Source organism: Tachysurus vachellii, chromosome 4, assembly GCF_030014155.1.
Source record: "Tachysurus vachellii isolate PV-2020 chromosome 4, HZAU_Pvac_v1, whole genome shotgun sequence".
Lineage (NCBI taxonomy): Eukaryota > Metazoa > Chordata > Actinopteri > Siluriformes > Bagridae > Tachysurus > Tachysurus vachellii.
In genome coordinates this window covers 19,857,664-19,880,586 of record NC_083463.1, presented here as the reverse complement: position 1 = coordinate 19,880,586, position 22,923 = coordinate 19,857,664, and the positions used below count along the sequence as shown (strand labels likewise).

At 39.1% G+C, this 22,923-nt stretch overlaps 2 protein-coding genes across 4 annotated transcripts in view; one reads left to right on the top strand and one right to left on the bottom strand.

Moving 5' to 3' along the window:
• Window positions 1-416: 416 nt before the first annotated feature.
• rtf2 (replication termination factor 2) overlaps window positions 417-22,923 on the top strand; it is a 31,879-nt gene continuing 9,372 nt past the window's right edge. For 2 of the 3 annotated variants that reach the window (XM_060868239.1, XM_060868240.1), the window contains exons 1-7: window positions 417-607; window positions 4,809-4,903; window positions 5,008-5,101; window positions 7,051-7,190; window positions 10,180-10,258; window positions 19,623-19,736; window positions 19,836-19,890. In XM_060868239.1, coding sequence (XP_060724222.1) covers window positions 539-607; window positions 4,809-4,903; window positions 5,008-5,101; window positions 7,051-7,190; window positions 10,180-10,258; window positions 19,623-19,736; window positions 19,836-19,890 — 646 coding nt within the window. In that variant the 5' untranslated portion in view covers window positions 417-538. The remainder of the gene's footprint in view (window positions 608-4,808; window positions 4,904-5,007; window positions 5,102-7,050; window positions 7,191-10,179; window positions 10,259-19,622; window positions 19,737-19,835; window positions 19,891-22,923) is intronic. The other variant, XM_060868238.1, reaches the window with a different exon arrangement.
• LOC132843974 (beta-1,3-galactosyl-O-glycosyl-glycoprotein beta-1,6-N-acetylglucosaminyltransferase 7-like) lies at window positions 11,751-16,202 on the bottom strand. The gene is made up of 4 exons (XM_060867119.1): window positions 15,977-16,202; window positions 13,180-14,156; window positions 12,879-12,974; window positions 11,751-12,729 (listed from the first exon to the last, which is right to left on the bottom strand). Exons 2-4 carry the CDS (start codon window positions 14,096-14,098, stop codon window positions 12,503-12,505), a joined length of 1,242 nt encoding a protein of 413 aa, XP_060723102.1. The 5' UTR covers window positions 14,099-14,156; window positions 15,977-16,202; the 3' UTR covers window positions 11,751-12,502.

The following is a 22,923-nucleotide window of genomic DNA, read 5'->3' as shown; positions in this document are numbered from 1 at the left end:
AATCACAACTTTAATGTTGTTTATTAAATTATTTTTGTATTTATTTATTGTTAATTACTAAATGTATTGATGTTAGCCTCAATTTGTGTAGATCTGTAATATATTTGTTTATTATTCCCAATTATTTATTGCAAAAAAAGCCCTTTTTAGGTGCAGATTGTAACTCCAAAAAAATGTGGAAAAGTTTAAGGGGTAAATATTTATGTTTAAGACACACGTGTGTAATTGTAGAGTAATTTTTGCCCGTTATCTGAATTATTTATAAACCGTTTATAATCGGAACAAATTAATTCAAGGTGACAATTCAGCTCCATCTAGTGTTTAATCGACCCGTATAAACGTTCACGTATAATGGCCACAGGGGGCGCTACTCAAAAAGCACACACTCACTTTAACAAGCCGAAAGAATTGTCTTTTTTCCGGTTTCCTTGGTTGTTTATATGCTAACACCGACTAGCTAGTTTAGATTTGTTAGCTCTGGGAACTTTGGTAAACTCTGGTGAATTTGTGTATAAAACGTTCAGATTTGTGAGTAAAGATGGGATGTGACGGAGGAACTATTCCTAAAAGACACGAACTGGTTAAAGGACCAAAGAAGGTGGAAAAGGTAATAAATAATTAGCTAACAGACGCTTGTGCTATAAAGATGGCTAACGGTTTAGCAATTTCGGCTAGCCAGGTCTTCTTTTTAGTAATAACAATAACAATAACGATACTACTACTAATAATAATAATAATAATAGTAATAATAATATACATTTAAAAATATAATTATATAAGTTAGTTGTTTGTAATAATTAAATAAAAAGTTTAACATTCACGATGAAGTATCGAGCAACTAAAGTTTTAATTACAAGCCAAAATTCCCTCCTGATGTTTGATAGATAAATAAATAAATAAATAAATATCCGTTTTCCGCCATTGACTAGCGAGTTGAGAAGGTGTAAAAATAATCGTTTCTAAAAAAAATTTTTTATTGCATACATGTACAAATAACGTTGAAGATTTGGCGATGATGATTATTAATACAACGATGCTTTAAGTCATTCATCCAGAAAAAAACATACACAAAAAAACGGCATAAAACTATTTGGGAAACCTAATTCAGGTACAAGGGGGAACTAATACTTGCTGTATCCATTAAAAATAATCTCAGAATAGACCATTTATAGTATATTAATATAGACAAGAACGTTAACAGTCATATGTTTCCCTGGTGTAAACACAGTCCATACAGAATTAGAATCAGAATCAGGTTTATTGGCCAAGTGTGTTGACACACAAGGAATTTGGTTCCAGCTGTTTGTGACGCTCAAACGTACATACACAAATAACACTATACTGTACAAGACAAGATAATACAGACTATATAAGACAATGTAGATGATATGATACAATATAGACAGTATGATTATTAAATATGAATACAGAATATATGACCGATCAGAATCAGGTTTATTGCCAGGTAGTGTAGGGTTTACATGTATAGGAATTTGTCTTGGTGTGTTGGTGCATAGTGATAATGGTAATAACAAGTATAGAGACATGAATTTTACACTAATGCAGGATGTGCAAAGTGGCCAGTGCAAATATACAATTAGAAATGTTCCATATATTACAAAATAACTAAATGTACATGAAAGGAAACTGAGAGGAAGGTGCATTATAACAGTCATAATGAACGTTAATGTAATGTATCTGAGCAGTGGTGGGGTAGTTTATTAATGACCAACGTGGTGAAAAAGAGACCATGCTTCATCCAGGGTGTTGTTGATTAGGCCAGTTGCGGATGGACTGTTTTTGTGGCGTGATGTTTTAGAGTTTATAGACCGCAGCCTTCTGCCAAAGGGGAGAGTCTCAAAGAGATTGTGTCCAGTATGAGAGGAGTCAGCCACAATCTTCACTGCCCATCTCAGGGTTCTGGAAGTGTACAGATCCTGAAGAGGTGGTAGATTGCAGCCGATCACCTTCCCAGCAGAAGTAGTTTAGATTAGGGATGCACCGAAATGAAAATTCTTGGCCAAAACCGAAAAAGAGGAAAGCAAGGCCGAATTATGCCAATTATTATTACCATTGCATTTATGGCTATGACTGTGTACTAACCTTACTAAAATCAAGGCATTTCAATTGCATAAATTAATATTTCAAGTTTCAAAGAATAAATCAATTACAAATTATGAAAATATTTATTTATAGCACATTGCAACAATGCACAGGATAAAACAAATTAAAATTCAAACTTAAATGTTTAACTTAAATGCACTCGTGTACATTAAATAATAATGTACAGGCCCTCTGGCCCACTGAAAGGTTGTAAAATTAAACATGTTCTTTCATAAAAACAAAGTGCATTCAGAACAAGTGCAACTGCTTAAAGATACAACAATATTTTCACTGTAGGCCTACAACATAATAGTGTATCGAAACAAAGACTGCCATAGCCCATATGTTAACTGTAGAACTTTAACACCAACAAATGCACCAAGAATTGCAGATGTGCAAAGTGTATAATAAATATTTAAACACTTGACAAGCCCATCCTACTTCTTGAGGTAAAGTGGCAGGTTTTTCTTGATGAAGAGTAGCTTCTCTGCTTCTGCTAAATCACAGTGAAGTCTGTTCCTCTTCTCATCGAGAACATGGGCTGCTGCACTGAACAGTCTGAGTGGTTGAGCTTGTCGCCTGCCTGACATTTGAGAAAGATTTGAGAGAGTGTATTTAAATAGGGCCAGTGCATAAATTAAATTTGTCAAATTTAAAAATATCTAGCAGAACTATGGCTACAATCTGATAGCCACATAGTAGCCTAAGTCAGAACAGAATAAATAGCCTGCCTATTCTTATTTGAGGCACTTTCTTGCAGGATTTCGGTGAACATATCAGATAATGAGGGTGCATGCCTTGTTTTTTTTGTCTTGTTTTTTTGTCTTTTTTTTCTGCGCTCTGCTATCCTTCTCCTGCGCTGTGCGCTGCTCCCTCTCCATCTCCCTGTGGGTTCTCTGCATCCATCGCGGTCTGGATCATTTCTCGTGCGCGCTGCTTTATTTATTGATCAGAGGGGTTTTGCTTCCTCTCATATTCAGCATAGCGATCAGGATGTTTAGATTTTAGGTGATAAATTAAACCCGAAGTGGAGAATGTCTTTGCAGACGCACCCCCTCTTGAAATTTCGGCATTACATGTTTTGCAAATTGCCATCCGTTGGTCTTTCTCAGATATACTGAAAAAGTCCACACCGCAGGTTTGAGGGGCTGGGTTCTTCCTAAAATCTACCTCTATCTCCAATTGTTTTCTCAGTATTTAGCTCCAGGTTGTTTCTGCTGCACCAGGTGGTTAATCTCCCTCTTGTAAGCACTCCTCCATCTCAGAGATGAGCCCAATGAGGGTGGTGTCTGGTGATCAGAGGTACAGCTGTTGGTATATAGGGAGAAAAGAAGAGGAGAAAGAACACCCTTGGGACGAATGAATATTTATAGTCCGCGAGTCAGCAGCATATTTTCCCAGTTTCGCGTGCTACCTAATGTGTCAAAGTCTTTAATCCACCTGCAGGTGGAGTCAGGCATAGCTGTCTGATTCTGGCTGTGAACCAGGGTTTGTCTTTGTTGCAACTTACCCTGGTGCATGACGGTACACAGCTATCATTGCAGAAACTTGTATATGATGTTACTGTCTCTGCGTACTTATCCAGACTGTTTGTGGTAGTCCTGAATATATCCCAGACATTACAATTAAAGCATGCCTGAAAAATCCTCCATTGTTTTGATGTCCTCACAACAGGTTTGGAAAACTTTAATTTCTGCCTATATACAGGAATCACATGGACCATGATGTGGTCAGAGTGTGATAGTGCAGCTCGTGGGACAGCATGATATGCACTGTTTACAGTAGTGTAACAGTGATTCAGAATGTTTTCCTCTCTAGTCAGGCATTTAATGATTTGTCTATATTTGAGAAGTTCCTGTGTGAGATTAGCTTTGTTAAAGTCACCTAGGACAATAACAAATGAGTCCGGGAACGTGCGCTCCACACACAGTATCCGATCAGCGAGCACCCGCTGTGCCTCCTGCTTGTAAACACCGACCAGTGAAAATGAAGCAAACTTGCGTGGGGAGTAGAAGAGCTCGCAGTTTAGATAAGAAGAACAATATTGCCGAATCACTATCACATCTTTGCACCAGCCATTATTTGTGTAAAAACAAATTGCTACACCTGCCAGAAAGTTCTGCATGACAATCTGCTCTGAAGAGTTGGAATCCTGCTAGTCCACACAGCAATGTTTCTGTGAAGCACAAGATGGATGATGAAGAAAAGTCTTTATTTTTCCCCACCATTAGCTGAAGTTTGTCAAATTTGTTGCACAGCGAACCCACGTCGGAGAGGAATATTCCCGGTAGCGTAGAGCACCTTTCACTAGAATGTCCAATAAAATTACGGATGTGCCAATGAAAGTGGGAAATAAATCCATAAGGACTGTTTCCCTTATATTCTTTGGTGGATGAGCTCCCAGTATCAACACAAAAAAAATGTCTTAAAAGGCAGAACAAAACAAAGCTCACCAACACATCGAGGCAGCCATCCATCAAGTTTACAGGATCTGGTCAAATTGTAGGTTTATAAAGTACATGTTGGTCATTTTGGTTTGACAGCTATACATTTAAAAATGTTGCCACCAAAAGTCTGTCTAATTCACTTATGATGGCTTCAGAGATTCCCATCTGTAACTAGCCTGCTGACTTTGCGAGCTGGTTGGTTTAAATACTGGTGAAAAAAAAGGTGAAAAGCGAACTTACTCAAAAACTGTTTTTCAGGTGGACAAAAATGCAGAACTTGCTGCCAAGTGGAAATACTGCAGTCTGAGCCAAGAGAAGCTACGCCGTCCTATCGTGTCCTGTGAACTTGGCAGGTAAAAGAATGTAGTTATGTTTGTAGAAGAATAAATGACTTGCAGTCGAAATATCATTTTCAGTTTTTAACATTGATCTTACTTTAACTGAATTCCTTTACCAGGCTGTACAATAAAGATGCCATCATCGAGTATCTGTTGGATAAATCAGCAGAACGACCAAACACTGAAGTTGTTGCACACATACGTAGCATCAAGGTGAGCTCAAGGACAAACACTGGTGTGAATTTAAACATTAAATGGTCATGCTTTAAGTCCTATTTTACCTGCCTGCTTAACTAAGTTTCATATGTTCAATATACAAGCCGAGGCTGAGAAGGTTTATATGTCTTAAATTGTGTTTAGTTTTTAATTTGCAGTTGCTAGGTGGAAAAGTAGATTCATTGCACTGTTAATATAACTGTCACTGATTTTACTTTACTTTACATCTACCCACTGATGGAGAACTGGACACCTTTTTGACCCAAAGAAAACTCATTTGGTTCATATGTTTCTTGGTGGGGCAAAGCAGCTCGGTATTACTCGTTTCTTAATCCTGCACTACCGATTTGAATCAGTCTGACTGTTCAGCGGAACTGGATTTCTTAGGTTGTGTTGACGGTTATTGTTACGACCCAATTATGGTCTAGGGGTATTTAGGGAAGGAACATTCAAGAAAAAGGATTTAGTCCCAGGGGTATGTGTGTGAAATGGAGGAAGGCAAGACAACAACTTCAATCGATAAGGGTGTTTATTAATCCCAATAGTAGTGAGTGTCAGAAAATATATATATAATAATGAAGAAGGTGAAACTATATACAATATATACAGACCAATTAATGAAATAAGAGGTATGGGGGGAAAGGGACGAGAGTGGTGCTAAAGGAACGAAAGTAACAAAACAAAACAATACTAACTAATTTGATTAGACCCTCCCTAGCCTGACTAATAAATCATAATAATCATAATAATAATAAATGTGGAAACAAAGGGTCTTCAGTGTAAACCTATCTAAACTACTCAACTAAACTCAGTGTAACGCCCTATCTAAACTACTCTAAACTATCCAAAACACAAAACGTACAAGAGGTGGCACTCACTCCTAAACTAGTGTGCCTAATACAAAGTTAAGGTAACCTATGTGAGCACAATGTATGTCGCGCGACCTCTTACCTGTCCACTTTTCCCCTCTAACCGGAAAACGAGTCACCCACAATATACACAAATAGTGACAGAACAGAGCAAACGGACGGGTATGACACACAGTACCCAAACTCACAAACATTCGGCTTTGATAAAGAGTAACAACAAGGATGAATGAAACGCTCCCAGCCACTTGCAATTCTCCGGTGGCGTTTCTTAAAGTACCGGGATGATTGTGATTGGAGCAGAGACACATGACGTCACTTTTGAAGGCGGGAGATTGACGGTTCAACGGACCAATGGGAAACTGAGGATGGACCTGGAGAGAGATACCGCGAGAGAGCGAGAGTTATAGTGATTTTTATCTTTGTGTGTCAACAGTTGCTATTCTGAGATCAACAGTAGTATGTGTTCCTCACCCATAATAATAGCATTTATAACTAGTTGGTGCATCTGTCATCAAAAATCTGTTTACACTACAATTTTTCACGAAGGTGTATGCGCCGTTCTGCAGATCGTGTTCGTGCCACTGTCATCACTCACATCGGTAGACGCTGCACCAAGTCACTCCACATTTGCAGAAAGTTAAACCTGAGGTTGCCTGCTGTCATTGAAACTGAATGGTCTCTGGTTGCTTTGTTGCTGCCAATAGCCACACGTGGAACCTGACTAAACTGAGCAAAATGCACTACAACGCAGCATTAACACTCTTAAAACGTCAATTCTTGAAAAACATGCAGTCAACTTGCTTTTGAATGAAGATGAGTTTAAATGTAGATTCTAGCCAGGCTCAGCTACATGTGACAAGACAACCAGATAATTTTTGTTTTTCTAGTTAATTACATCTGTGTTATTAAGCGGTGAACAAGCACAATAAAGGTTTCTCTTGAAAGTGTCATGGGTTTCGGTGTTCAGTGCAATATAGGGGAGAATCTGACCTATTGGTTACACAAGCTTAACCTTTCTCTTTTGTCTCTCTTTTTCTGTCTCATTTTGTGCATTTTTTGTGTTTGCTGTCCATAAAGGATGTGAAAGAGTTGAATCTGACTGATAACCCAGCATGGGAAGGGGAGAGAAGGAACGCTAAGGGTGACTGCTATGAAGACATGCACTGCGGCATGTTTATCTGCCCTGTAGTGGGACTGGAAATGAACGGCAAACACAGGTAAGAGCAGCTCATTTTTACTGCTATAAAATCCTAATGATAGATCTGGAATAATCATACTGTTCGAGGAGAGCACAAGCCTTTTATGAAAATGGGGTTAATAATGTTGTGGTAGTATTACACAGCAGTCCTGCTAGCATCAACAAAGTTGGTGCGGTGGTTACGCTAATCAGGATGCAGGAAGTACTTTTGTAGACCCTTTGCAGCTGAGGGTTTAACAGCACATTGCAACATGATCACTATGCAAAAAATGTGCACTATAAGCATTCTTTTTTAAATTATATTTACATCTAATACAGTTGCAATCTGTGCAGATGTAGTGCAAATGTAGAAAGAGCAAAGTGTTCACATGACCCCATCCTTCAATGAAGAAACAATCATAGCTCTGATTTCGAACAGCTGATACACACCATGTCATCACCGTTAAAAAGAGTTACACTACACCTCTCTTGGTGACTGTACAATAATACCCAAGTACGACGAGATGTACAGGTCTTTTTACACAAGCAAAAACCACCATGTTTGATCTTAGCTGCCTGCTTTAGTGTAAATTTGAAATTTTGACAGGGTGTTACGTGAAAGGAAAGTGTTGCTGTATTTCTAGAGTACGTAATGTAAGTTACTTCTCAGTTAAGCCCAGTTAAGCATGTTGTATTAAAGATTACTTGGAGTTTTACACATATACAATGTATGTAACTTTGTGTAAGTGCTGTGTCAATCTCTGAGATTTACACAGATCTCTCACTATACTTGAGTTGCTTTGAACATGCAAATAACTGTATATGGACAAATTGACAGCACAAATGTAGTTAAAACTAATCTGTTATTGAGAATGCAGTATGTGGTTTATCTGTGAAATCTGTAAATGATTTCTGACATCACCAGAAGTGTGTGTTTGCTTAGTTACTTGGAGTTCAGCATGTTCAGTGCACTAATTAATGTCTCACATCATGAATCTCACTGAACATTTCTATTTTTAAAATTTGCCTATTAATAGATTGGCCCCTTTTGTTTCTTTAAGTTTTATTTCTTTTTTCTTTATTTTTATTTCTGAAAGACTTTCAATAAGGTTCTGATGGCTTTCAATACGGGTCTGATGAGTCTTATTTTGAAATAGCAACCTACAAGGCAAGAACAAAATATACAATAACCTGTTTGCATACGTGCGCACACTTCTAAACTAATACTTAGTTGAAGTACCTTTAGATCGTTCTCTCTTGCCATTCAGCCATTTGGAGTAAATCAGTGTGGCACATGTTCCTTGCAGAAGATAGACCACAGACTCTGTACTACGTTTAACAATTATCAAAATCACCAGCTAACTTACTTTAAATTTGCAAGAACTATAGACTAATACAATAACAGGCTTAAATAAACCCAAAACATAAGTCCACTTACAGTTCTCACAGAACACGTTTTATCAACTGGCTAGTTATCGTCCAGACAGTGACCGACCACGTCTTTCTCTCATTTCGGCCGTGTGGCACGCATGCCCGCTCGCGGTGTGAATTGCGTCCGCGCTATTCTCCGAGATGCACTTGACGGCCTTTTGTGCAGCGGAGTTGTTTTTTTTTTGGACGACCTAGTTAAGGCGGTAGGGTTTCCCAGCTTAGGCGGGCCGCCCGAACTGCAAAGTGCTACGGGAAACCCTGAATATGTGTGTGGAGTGTCCTTAGCTAGATTATACCTTATTGTCCTACCTGAGTACAGGATTTATTTATTTATTTTTTCACTTTCTCTGACCAACACAATAGTCTGCTAAGCAACGCTGCTCTTCATCTGAAGACTAACCTTTGCTCTCACAGTCAAATAACAGTAACCTACTTTATAAGCTCATTGTGGCTTTTCCATTTGGCTATTTTGAGAGCATATGGAAACCTACCCAGAATTAGTGAGTTTACAAGTCTTATAAATATCAGGGCCCATATTTATAATGCTTCTAAAAATTATAGGAATCTTATCTTTAGAGGAAATGTCTAATTGGGAATCTTATATCTGATTCAGGACTATCTCAGAGCAACTCTGAGCAAAGAAAACACAAACACCTTTATCTTAGAGAGGAGGTGGGGCTTAACCCTGTTACTAGGTATGACACTTTTTGTTTTGAAGACTGTGATTTGTTGTCCAATAAAAAAATAATAGTGCTTTTAAAATAGGATCAATTATAAGCCTTCACTTTGTTTTTATGTTTCGGCCATTTCCTCCTCTGCTAAAAAACTCTTAAACCTCTTAAAGTCCTCCTCACTATTCCTAACACTTTTTAACCCTAAGCGCTCTTTTAAGGGTTAAGATGCTTAGTGAATAACTTTTATTTTAACTTTGATCTTCTCTTTAATTTTAAGGGAAATTGCCCACATTTCTAAGAATTTTCTTAGAATTTCCTAACTAGTAGAAACTCTTTGCACTAAGAATTTTCATGAATATGGGCCCAGAAGTGGTATTTTGTCTACTTCTGATGCTGCCGTGTCGATTGAGCAGCCATGTAGATTTGACATCACTCCTTGAACATGGAAGAAGCTCAGGTTCTTGGAAAAATCAAAAAATGTCTTTTACTTTTGGATTCTGGGAATGCTGTTCCATTCAAAAGCCCCAATAGGATGAAATGACTTCTGCTGTGGTGTTTCAAATGAGGAAATTCAATTTAAAAGTTTACTCTACAACTTTATAATCATGAAAGAAGCATTTGAAAACAAGTAACTCTAAACTTATTATTTAAATGTTCTTCCTTTATTTACACATCTTTTATTTTAAGAACCATTGTCTCCTTTAGTTACTGTAGATGGATTCACATTTTCAAAGGTTTATAATAAATTGTGGTGTTTTTCAATAAAAAATAATCCACAATTGAGAATTGTTCATAAATATAAAACAAATCTTAATATTTTCCTTTTAAACAGTGAAGGTTCTTTGATTTTCCCACATGATGACAAATAAATTTTATGTTTCTGACCTCATATTTATGCTAATGGAATAAATTTTTTTTTGTCAGGTTTTGTTACTTGCATACCTGTGGCTGCGTTTTCTCAGAACGAGCTCTCAAAGAGGTCAAGACGGAGATCTGCCATAAGGTAAAAAGCCTTACCATACAAGTTTTGTGTGTGTGTTGAGTGGTGAAGACATAATGAGAACTAGATTTGTAAAGTTTGTTGCGACAAAATTTGATGTTGGCTTTGACGATGCAAGTATTCGCAAAGGCCGGGGCGTTTTGGAGGCGAGTGGACATAAGGGTCAGTGTTACTTTTGGAAGTAGACAGAAAGCTAGGGTGCCAAAACATTTGGAGGTAAGTAGAGACGAGCATGTGACATCATCAGAATACCCGTGAATTAGTTCCCCTCATTGTTCTGAGTGTTTTGATATGTCACATGTTCATGTTGTAAAAAGTTTTTTGATTTTGCATATTTTGGGGGTGGGGCTGCGGGACAACTGAAAGGCCAGTCAGTACACCAATTTAAAACTTTGTTCAGAGTATCACCCTAAAGGAGCTGGCCGAGTTTGGTGTAGATAGTTCGAAAGCTTGCCGAGTTATAAACCTCCAAATTTTATAATGGGAGTCTATGGGAAAAAAGGTCACTTTGAGACGCGGTACCGGAAGTACCGGAACTCGGATCGCTTAGGAAAGTAAGAGCAACAAACTTCAGATCAGCGTCTACAACATATCCGAATTTGGTTCCTGTTGCTCGAAAGCCCTAGGCCGCATTAAATTTTATAAATTTTTGTCTAAGCTTAAATAGGAAAACAGGATAATTAACAAAGATTATATATAAGAAACATAATTATCCTTAAAGGATACAATTATCTACTGTTGCTATTGAATACAGAGAACTAATAGAAATAGAAATAGAAACATAATTGTTTGCTTTAATAACTTGGTTTTGGTGAAACTAGGTGGGGCAGTTTGTAGGCATGAAGTCTGAGGCTGATGTTATTATTGGCTCTGTCTGAATCTGGAGTTCTAGTTATTTATTTGCCTTTTGTTGACAGGAAATCTCTGCAACCTATAAAAGATTATTGTATTTACACCATGACGACTATCTTTAAAAAAAAAAGTGGTTAAAAAGCTTCATCCACTTTGTCTGTCGTCTTCTACACATGCGTGGACAGCTAAATAAATGGCAGATTATATGTGAATGGAAAAGCATCATTTTCATGTCAGTAATAAAATACTGCCTAGTAAAAAATAAAAATTAATTATCTAAAATCTTGACAAATATTTTGATACATAAATTTAACTTGACAGGTTCTTAAAATTCGGTATATAGCTATCAAAATCTAATATAAATCCATATGTAAGCACTTAAACCTTTCATGACCTGGTGTCAGGCTTTTGTGGTATAATGCATGGCTTTTTCAGGACAAGGGTCTCAACTAGTAATTTATTATGGGTGTGGTGTGGATTTCTTGTTTGGTGTCCTAGCTTAACATGACTAAGTTATTTAGCAAGATCGAGAAACAGTGGCACACCAATAACATTAAAGCTAAACCTCTTGGACTGCTTCTTTATCATTCAGGCTAACTTGTTTTAATGGAAAGTACATTAGACACATTTAGACACATATTAGGCACTTCACACCTTTGTAATACAGTAAAACAAACAAATGATCAGGTCAAGAAGCTGTTATTGTTATTTTTATCATATGTAGCTGATGCAGTACACAGTGTAATGAAACAACATCGTTCTGTACCATGGTGCTACATAAAGACCCAGCGCTCCATAAGACAACACAGGATTAGGGTTAAAGTTAAAGGTTACATAAAATGCATGTGTCCAACCTTGATCGAATGGCACATTGGCTTGATATAATGAATCAGTTTGCATGGCTGATTTTCTTGCTACTGCATATTACAAAGCACAGCAACTTTCAACAGCTTTCTGGCCTGATCACAAAAACAGTATCTTTCAAGCATCAGGAGCTCTGTGCCTGCATTTGGCTTAAATTGGGTATGAAAACATTTATAAACTATTATATTTACAACAAAAACATTTTTTGAAGATTTAGCACAGTAAATTACAGCACTGTTTATTGCATGTCCTCTGCTCAGCAAAGGGGGAAACAAATGTATGGTGAAATAGTTGTTCTGAGTAAATATGAAGCCAGGATAAGTAAACCAAAACTGCAGTACGAGTTAATATGAAGTACAAAAGTTAGGTTGTATAATATAGGATTTGCACAGGAAAAAACTGTATAAAAAGGAATATAAATTACTAGTATAATTTATAATTTTATTATATACATAGCTTTTGTTTAATGGATTAATTATTCCATGTTGAATTGTGTGTACAACAAACTAGATTAAGGAATAAGTGTAGGTATTAACTGTGACCAGCATCAGTAATATCGACCTCTGTTGCAAGTTGCCATGATAACTGAATGGGCACTGTGGCCTGCTGTAGGACCTTGTGCCTGTGCCACTGTTCTAGGCAGTCCAGAGCTTCAGGAAATCTAGTGGTGTCCAACTTGTTAGCAAACATGCTGTTCCTCTCAATTATCCAAGGTAAATCCTCAACGTCGTAGATGCAGATATCCCTGATGTACATTCCTTTGAAGACAAATATAGCTTTTTGATAAGATTGTCCTGTTTCTTGTATAGCGCATGACATAAACTTCTCACATGTACAATAGTTGCACAATGTTCCTGTGTTTCATACAGTATTGTAATGGCTGGTATATGTTTTGTAGTGTTCATACCTTTACAGCCTTGATGTACTGACCCTTCTTGGTCTTTCCATTTAATGGCCCGAATGTTACCCCCCCAGCCAGCATTTACATTACTGCCAGGGGCATCTGTGGAAATGTTGAGCAGGGTAGTGAATATACCTCACGCATTTATGTATTTTAATTGTACAGACACTCAGGTGAATTGAGGTTTTATACATGTGTGCATTAAGATGCTACATTTTCTGGCTTCTCACCTTGTTTCATTAGCAGTGAATAAAAAAATTAAATGCTTTTTTCTAATGGGGAAATTTCATGAGTAGTCTGTGCTTACCTTCCAGATGATTAAGGGTTACCCAGTAATGTTCATCGGGGCTGTAGGTATCCCTTGACCATTCCAAAAGGTCTTTGGCGACTGGGCTGGTGAGCACATATTCCACAAATGCTCTTTGTAGACTGTAGTAGGCTGTACCAAAGTAGATCGTCAGGTTGTGTGGAGCAGGGGTCTTTTTGTGGTCTTGACCCAATGAGGTCACATAGTGACCTGTGATTTCCTTGTGTTGTATTTCAGTCCTGTGTCGTATGTACACTGGCTGTTTGACCCCAGGAGTCATGTTTTTATCTTTCCATTTTTCATCTTGCATATATCTTACCAGCTCCAGTTTGGTATGGACAGGAAAATCCTGGCCACACAGGTTGATCACCTTTCGCCATTTCACTGGAGACCTTACTAGGTCCTCCATACAATTAATATCAGCCTTCAGGCGAGAAAAACCACCATAGGTCACTATCTCACTAACTGAGGCTAGAAAAACATTGGGAAAACACTCTGCCAATCTTTGAACACTTAGTTTGTATTCTGCCTGGGCTTTGTCATCTATGTGAATGCAGTAGACGTTGTGTGGTGCATAGATGGCTCTGAGCAGGCGCACAAACATCTCCAGGTCTTTGTAGATAGTAATAATGAAGGCCAGAGGGTAGTCCTCCTCTTCTTTGCTCAGGGTCTTCATAATAAAATGATGCTCTGATTGTATATGTTTGCATTTGAGACTGTTAAAGTCCAGGTCCTGGCATTCTGTTCTTTCCCATCTTGTGTAAGGGCTGGAAGGTGGAAAAACTTTACAGTTTTCAGCAAGTGGATGGCATCTTAATACAGGCAGCTGTAGTCTTGTAGAATAATAAACCTTGCCCTTAAAATATAGGCCTAAGAAGATAGTGGTGCTTATAAGAAAGCATAGAATATATTTCCACATGGTACTCCCAAGATGGAGACTAATTCACTATAAAGCCGACCAGACCACGTTCAAGCACCTGAAATGTGTAGACAGAGTAAGATCAATAATCAGTTAATCAATAAGTTAACTGAGAGGTTATACAGTCTTTTGACTAAAAGAAATAGATCTACTATTTAAATATTACTGGATTTGTTTCATCCAGAAAACAAAATTCATTTACCCTTCCAATAATACAGTGCTCCAAATATATTGAAATAGCAAGGCCAATTCTTTTGTCTTATCTATACTTTTTGAATACTTTTGGTTTTGAGATCAGACGATGAAAAGAAGAATGTAGGTCAGAATTTCTAAGTTGATGATGATGATGATGATGATGATGATGATGATGATGATGATTATAATTAATAATAATAATATCATAAATGAGTATACAGAAGTAGATTACAGGTTAAGCAATATGAACTTCCTAGGAATATACTGTAATTATAGAGGTATGAAACCAGTGAAATAGATTGTTGGAGATTGAAAATTGTTGGACCATTGTTAACCAGCTTCAGTGAAACAGGTACTGACATCAACAGTATTATTTTTTCTAAGGCCACATAGGCCAAATGAAACAAGAATGCCCACATTGTGTTTGACACTTAAAGTTATGAAAGAAGAAACCATTGAGCCCAACACTAATTATTTTAATTATAATGGTGAAAACATAATTTAGTTTACTGGCTTTACTTGCCTGATCAGCACAGGCATTTATAACCACAAGAATCTGATAACATCTGTCAATTTTTTTTTTATTATTATTTATTTATTTATTTATTTATTTTAAACTGTACTGCATTTATTTCCCCAGTGCAACACTATTGGGTTAGAAATGTCTTTATTAATCTATAACATTATCAGCATTATAAATATTGGTCCTGCTCTTCATTTATCATTTCTGTTTGCTGTCAGTTCAAAAATACTGTGGCATATCATTTTCGAGTTATTTTTGAAAGCAGGTATTCTGTGTCTCTGAAAGCTATTCTACTATTACAGTGGTCTTCATTTTTTTTTCATGTGAGCCACACTGATAGGACAAAGTCAATAGGAGAGCCACTTTCACCGCAAAGTATGCCAAGTTATTCAGTCTTAAATAGCTTATCTGCTTAAATACAATGTACAATATTGCAATACAATAATTACTTAAAAATCATTCTTTATTATTTATATTATTTATTACCTCTTTTGTCACTGTCACATTGCTTTGTTGCTGTTCATTTTGTGCGAGGGATTGTTTGATAAGAAATCGATCCATTTTTTAGTCCGTGTGTACAGTAAACACAAGTTGTTAACTAGCATGAAACACAAACTAGCTTCTGGCAGGCCGTCAAAAACTGGCTATTGCGCAGAACGCAGTGAGTCAGTGACGAGTCAAATAATATATATGTGTATATATATTATTATTTGTAATAGAGCACATTCGTTTTTCTATGCTTCCCTGATTGTTTTTAATGTTATTTAAATAAAATAAATTTTAACTACATGATCATATCATCGTATTATTTACTGCCATGCTGCATATTAAAGCTTGGCGAGCCGCAGGAGGCTCACGAGCCGCGCAATGAGTAACACTGTACTATTACATTATTTTTGTAGAGATGAGGAAAAAAGCACTAAACTTCATCTCACGAATTCAAAAAAGCTCTGATGGTTTATGACTTGGAGCTTCAGTTTGTGTGCCTTAGTGGCAATGAATAATTTTCCACCTTTTTACACCTTAACAAGTCTTGATTGTAGTCAAGATAGTCAGTTTTTGTAGTATTTCCTATTATAAGATAATGATAACCAAATATATTTTCTAAAATCTATGTCTTTTCAACATACACACATTAATACATCAATAGACTACTTTACCTTTATGTTATGAAGAGATCAAAGAATGTTGATGTCCAGGAAAATCTTCCGTAGTGAAACCTCAGGTAAAGACCCACGTTCAACAGAGGAGCATTGTTTCTGCTGACTGCCAGTCAGGTAGATTACCTGTGCGCTAAGTGAAGCTGGTGCGGCAAAGCTTTTGTTTTAGACACTGTATATAATGTTCTTAGTTCACTCTGAGACTACAGGTTTAACTACTCAGATAGAGAGAGACATTTGCAACTTCCAATTCTCCTCCCTTCTCCCTTATGGTACTGCCCTCAAATCTTAATTTGTCAGCATCTCTAGATTTTTTTCACCACCTTATTCAACTAGATTTCAGTTTGAATTTTCTTTTCATCCATCATGCGACTCATCTTCCATGCGACTAAACTAGTATACCTTTTCTTAAATAAAAGCCAACAGTCAAGTCCAGTGGTATTTAAATAAATCTTAAATTAGCTCACTACTTCTGAGTAGACTGAGTCAGTTACAGCACTTGAATGCTGTTGATGGTTGTTTAAGCCCACAGAATGTCACAATAAGAAGCTAAACACAAAATTGCTTTATACAGGATTTTGCAATACACTGATGTTATCATAGATCAACAGATATTGTGTTATTATATAAGCATCAATATCAAGTGACTTTAATTTGTGATTTTAGTTAGACTTGCCAACCCCTATTTCAGTCTAAATAAGAACTCCACCAAAGCTTCAGAGTATTCTAGGGTTAGACAAACAAGTTGTGCCATGTTCAAGGTGCTGTTGCTACTTGAACTTTTTTGTCTACAAGCGGTAAACAAAATCAGCTGCTAGTTCCAGCTCGTCAACCTATATTTTTTTTTGTCATCTTCCAGCTGCTTACCTGTTTCTGGATTGACATCAAATCAGCATGGCTATGCATCCTGTGATCATCGCAATGTACTTCTGTGTTTGCATGTGTGTGTTTGGTAACTGTTTAGTTCTGGGTGTTGAAAAACCTGATTTGCTTGAGGGAAGAAACTGTTGCACAGTCTGAACCGAGATGGTGAGTGACCAAGTGCAGTTTTCTGCCAGTTGAACACCAAGGAATTCGATGCTCTTGATGGTCTCCACAGAGAATTCATCAATTCTCAGCGAAGAACAGTCACTCTGTGCTCTCCTGTACTCAACAACCATGTTTTATTAACTTTTAGTGACAAGTTATTGGCTCTACAATAGGCAGTTAGCTGTTGCACCACAGCTCCCAACAGTTTGCTACAAAGAGACACATTGCTCCACAGTCGTGAGTCAGCAGAGTGAACAGCAGTGAACTGACCGCACAGCCCTGAGGGGCCCCAGTGCTCAGTGTGGTGGTGCTGGAGATGCTGTTCCTGGTCTGGACTGACAGCTCTCCCAGTCAGAAAATCCAGGATCCAGTTGCAGAGGGAGGTATTCAGGCCCAGCAGGCTCAGCTTCTCAATGAGGTACTGAGAGATGATTGTTCTGAATGCTGAACTGAAGTCTATGAACAGCATTTGTACATAAGCATCTTTAATGTCCAAGTCGGTGAGGGTCAGATGGAGGGTCGTGGCAATGGCATTGTCCCTGAAGAATTTTGGACGATTCACAAACTGCAGGGAGTCCATTGAGGGTGGTAGCTGGATCTTGATTTGCCTCATGAAAAAAAAAAATCTGAGATAATTATCTTTGGTCCATCAAAACTTAAGGAAGCTTTGTCTAGTGCTATTGCCCCACTGGATATACCTATAAAAAATACTGTTAGGAATCTTGTTATTCTTGTTATTACTCGTGTTATTATTGACTCTTCCCTCAGCTTTGACAACCAGATTAAGTCAGTAGTAAAGAGAAGTTTTTATCAACTTAGACTCATCTCCAGGCTGAAACCCATCCTTAATACTAAAGACCTACAGGTCATAGTGCATGCTTTTATCACCTCAAGACTGGACTATTGCAACTCTCTGTATGTTGGGATAAGCAAACACAATCTATCTCGTCTGCAATTAGTGCAGAATGCGGCAGCTAGGTTTCTAACTGGCACAAACATTAGAGAACACATAACTCCAGTATTATATACTCTTCTCTGGCTTCCGGTCCAGTATAGAATTCATTTCAAAATTCTATTGATGGTTTTTAAAGCATTTCACAACATCGCTCCAAGCTATATCACCAACCTCTTAAAGGACCATACTCCAGTCATGTCGCTGAGATCAGGAGATAAACTGATTCCTCAAAAAAATCTAGGGGTGATAGAGCTTTCATGGTCATCACCCCAAAACTGTGGAACAGCCTCCCTTTGCACATTTGGCAGGCCTCAACTTTAGAAGGTTTTTAAGTCTCAGTTAAAAACTTATCTTTTTAATTTAGCATTCGTTGAGAATAGACCTTGTTTAGAGAGAGTTTCTTGATGCTTTTATATATTTTATTTCATTTTATCTTTTTCCCTTTTATGTATATTATTTTTCATCTGTTTTAATTTTCTTTGTTATAATCGGTCTGATATATATTGCTTTATGCTTTTTGTAATATTGTGCAGCACTTTGGGCAATTGAAATTGCAGTAAAATGTGCTATATAAATGAATAAAGTTGAAAGTTGATGATGAGCCTCTCGAGGCATTTCATCACAATGGGTGTGACGGGACGATTGTCATTGAGGCAGGACACTGTAGACTTCTTTTCATTCAGCGCATCTGGGAGGGAGGCATGAAGTTGTCTTGTAGTTCGTGATTGCCTGGATAACCTGCTACATGCACTGGGTATCTCTGCTGTTTAGGAAGTGGCTGTGGATTCTCTGGGCATGTGCGTACTTTGCAACACTGATGGCTCTGGACAGTTTGACCCTTGCTGTTTGTCTTGTCCATTTTCTCTGAAGGCCAAGTCCCTAGACCTTAGCAGCGCATGCACCTTTGCAGTCATCCACAGCTTCTGGTTCGAGTGTGGTCTTGGAGACAAATCATGCAATCGATGCACTTAAGCTTTTGAAACTGTGGAAGCCAGAAAAGTGTTAGCTAGACAGATTGTAGCCCTGGAGCACCTGACAATCTGCCACTTGTGGATGTGATGCTCCAAATTGTGGCGCAGTTGTAGGGGGACCTGATGCTATGCCTGGTGAAGGTTGGCAAAAAAAGTCATAGTTTTTAGCACCTGCGTAACACTTCCCAGGTTCAGTACAGGAATGAGAAAACAGAGGCAGACATGGAAACATTTTTTTCACCTTTTTATATTTTTTTGTATGTATACACACCCACTAACATTCTTGGCTTGGTGCTTGATTGTTTACAACATTAAATTTTTTGGTATCATAACCACCCATCTACGGTATGCGACTTTATATACATCAGTCTGTTGCCAAATGTTGGCAGTTGTATTGTGTGGCAGGTGAATTCTGGCAAGCAGGCAAAACTGGCTATAAGGCTGGCTGTAAGGCTGATTAAAAAGTTCACAAGAAAACCCTTTATTTGATTTGAAGCACTGAGGATAATAAGAAAGAGGTAGAGATTACAGAGCTTCAGGAAAGAGGTGCCTTACAAAAAATAAATGTGCTGTTAAACTGTATCCTTGTCAGTAATTTTCAGGCCATGCGGCACAAACACCACATACATATTTATTGGATATATTAACTGAAAATTCATCTTCTGCTTTGTTTCTGCTTTCTGTTTCATAGTGTGGAGACCCCTTTCATGAAAATGATATTGTGATGCTAAACAGCAGCAAAGAAGAGCAAGACAAGCTACAGAAGGCAATGGAAGAGAGAAGGGCCAAGGCTAAGACAGCAAAGGTAAAACTTCACCTAGCGATGCCAGCGTGGAAGTTATCTACCATGTTTTTCTAATTTAAAAATAATTCTAATGTGTAATATTGTACTTTACTTCCTCAGAAGTCAAAGAAAAGCAAGGCTCTTGAGACTGTTTTCAAGTCACCAGAATCAACAGGTACATTGTGTTTTTCTGTTGTATAGTTACAAGCTCTCTGCTACTGGAAACACAAATTCACCAGAACTTTATCACACTTTTTTAGTTGCGTTATGAACTTGCATAGACTTTATGTTGAGATCATGTCTGATTAGGGGCTTAAACCTACTAAAACAAAGCTGTCGAACAGTGTTACTCACCTAGTGAGTCATGAAATGATCATTTCTAGACAGGTGTGTCCTAGCAAGGAGATATAAAATACCTGTTATATCTGCAGTGCAATTGTTCTGTAACATTACCAAATAAGTAGAAATGAGCTTAGACACACTGTGTACAGAAGAAACAGTCTGAATGACTGACAAAATATGGGAAATTAAATCAATAAATCAAATGTAATAATTTCATTGTTTAAATTGAATTAGAACAGTTATTATTATTAAAGATTGTAAAATTCCACATAGTGAAAATGAGATGGATGAAGCTGATGACCAAAATTTACCATCATACCGTCGTGTTCAAAGAAAACAGCAGTATGTGAATAAAAGTGCAAATAATTTAATAGCTTTCATGTCCATATTTCAAATGCAGTGAAAATGTTACAGATTCAGTTCTAAAACAAGGCATTAACAAATTTTATCAAGTCTGCATTTTTCTATTACAGGAAGCAAAAAAAAAAGAAAATTAAGAATATTATTATACAATTGAAGTGTTAACACTTCTCTTCAAACAGTTACAAACTTTTTTTTTTAAGATTTAACTTCACTTATTACAAATAACTGAACTAGTATCTAGAATTTTTGGACTTTGCTTCAGAAACGTACTCGGTTACGAACGTAACCTCGGTTCCCTGAGATACGGAACGAGTACTGCGTATGGGGAAAAGCTCCTTTTTTCCTCAATACTGAAGCCTTTTTCAATAACGCAGTGCAACTGCACTGCCATTGGTTTAATCTGTAAACTTTTTTAAACCAATGACGGCGCTGCGTAGCTGCGCGAGCCTGTGGCGATGCAGCGCGCCAAAGCCCGCTAAAAAGGGGCGGGGCATATAGCTATATAAGCAGGCAAATCGCCAGAGGAAATCAGGTCATACGACTGAAGCGACGACACTGAAGCCGCAGCCTCGTGGCACGGCATATAACGCAGTACTCGTTCCGTATCTCAGGGAACCGAGGTTACGTTCGTAACCGAGTACGTTCCCTTTCGATACTCCACTCATACTGCATATGGGGAACGAATTCAACCGCGCCGTGCCACGGTAGGGAACGATAAGACTTATCTTGAACACCCTGGGGCCCAAAGGATAAGTGAGAGGGCCGGGGCCGTCGAACCCTTGACGCAACACTGCTAAGAGGGAGCAAGCTCCCCGGAGGTGGTATGATGACGGAGTCTGAAGAGGCCGTCGTATCAAACCGAAAGAACCCGAGCGTGCAAGGTCGGGATGTCCAGGTTATAGAATCTGACAAAAGTGGACGGCGAGGACCAACTGGCCGCCTCACAGATGTCCTTGATAGAGACACCACCAGACCAGGCCCATGAAGAGGCCATCCCTCTAGTGGAGTGGGCTCTTACTCCTATGGGGCATTCAAGACCCATAGAAGAGTAACATAGAGCGATAGCGTCGACTATCCAACACGAGAGGCGTTGCTTTGAGACCGAAGACCCCTTGGTGCGGCCACCAAAGCAGACAAAAAGCTGGTCAGATTGCCTGAACAGCTGTGACCGCTCAGTGTATACCCTCAAAGCCCTCACTGGGCAGAGTAAATTCAGCTCTCGCTCTCCTGACAACAGAGGCAGAGCCGAGAGAGAAACTACCTGCGCTCTAAATGGCGTTGAGAGCACTTTAGGTATGTAGCCGTGCCTGGGTTTTAAAATGACCTTTGAGTCATTGGGCCCAAACTCAAGGCATGCAGGGCTCACCGAGAGGGCCTGCAAATCGCCAACACGCTTGACCGATGCTAGAGCAAGTAGCAGAGCGGTTTTGAGCGTTAGGGGCCGAAGGCCAGATGACCGCAGCGGTTCAAAGGGAGGTCCTTTGAGCACTTCAAGGACCGTGTGAAGGTCCCAAGTGGGAGCGGTGAGAGGACGTGGGGGCTTCAACCGCCTAGCACCTCTCAGGAAACGCACAATGAGGCCGTTTCGACCCACTGATTGGCCAGCAATAGGAGCATGAAATGCTGCAATGGCTGCTATGTACACCTTGAGCGTGGAAGGGGTGAGACCTTTGTCCAGACGCTCTTGGAGAAATGACAGTATCGGAGATACGTCACACTCAACAGGGTCTTCGTTCCGTGTGGAGCACCAGTCAACGAAGACTGACCATTTCTGGGCGTAGATGCGTCTTGTAAATGGGCCCTCGCCTGAGCAATGGTATGTAGCACGTCCTTGGGGAGGCTCAGAGGCTCCCATCGAAGGGACCATACGTGCAGAGCCCAGAGTTCTGGCTGCGGGTGCCAGATTGTCCTGTTCGCCTGAGAGAGGAGGTCCCGCCTCAGGGGGATCGGCCATGGGGCTTTCATGGAAAGCCTGAATAGCTCCGAGGACCAAACTTGGCTCCTCCAGAGTGGGGCCACCAGGAGGACTCTGCGCCTGTCTTCCCTGACTCGTCTGATGACCTGAGGGACCAAAGCGATCGGGGGAAAAGCATAAAGAAGGAGGCTGGGCCAGTCGTGGGCCAGCGCATCTGTGTCCTTTGAAAAATAAGTTGGGCAATGAGAGTTGCTTTCTGAGGCGAAGAGGTCAACCTCTGCCTTCCCGAAAATCTCCCAGATTTTGAGAACCGTCTGGGGATGGAGCATCCACTCGTCCGAGGGGACGTTGCTTCGCGAAAGCATGTTTGCTCCCAGATCCGACTTGCCAGGTATGTGTGTCGCCTTGAGCGATTGCAACCTGGGTAATGCCCATTCCAAGAGGCGCTTTGCCAGCATGTAGAGGCGGCTGGACGAAAGGCCACCTTGGTGATTTATGTAGGACACCACTGTCATGCTGTCCGACTAGACTAGGACATGGCGCCCTTCCAGGATCGCCTGAAAAGATCGAAGGCTCGTTCTACCGCCA

What these genes read in the sequence shown, in the direction of transcription:
- LOC132843974 (XM_060867119.1), bottom strand. Translation starts at nt 14,098, where the DNA reads ATGTGGAAATATATTCTATGCTTTCTTATAAGCACCACTATCTTCTTA. An exon ending in AACCCTTAATCATCTGGAAG is followed by an intron (nt 12,975 to 13,179) that starts GTAAGCACAGAC and finishes ACATTTCCACAG; the next exon opens with ATGCCCCTGGCAGTAATGTA. An exon ending in AGTACATCAAGGCTGTAAAG is followed by an intron (nt 12,730 to 12,878) that starts GTATGAACACTA and finishes TTGTCTTCAAAG; the next exon opens with GAATGTACATCAGGGATATC.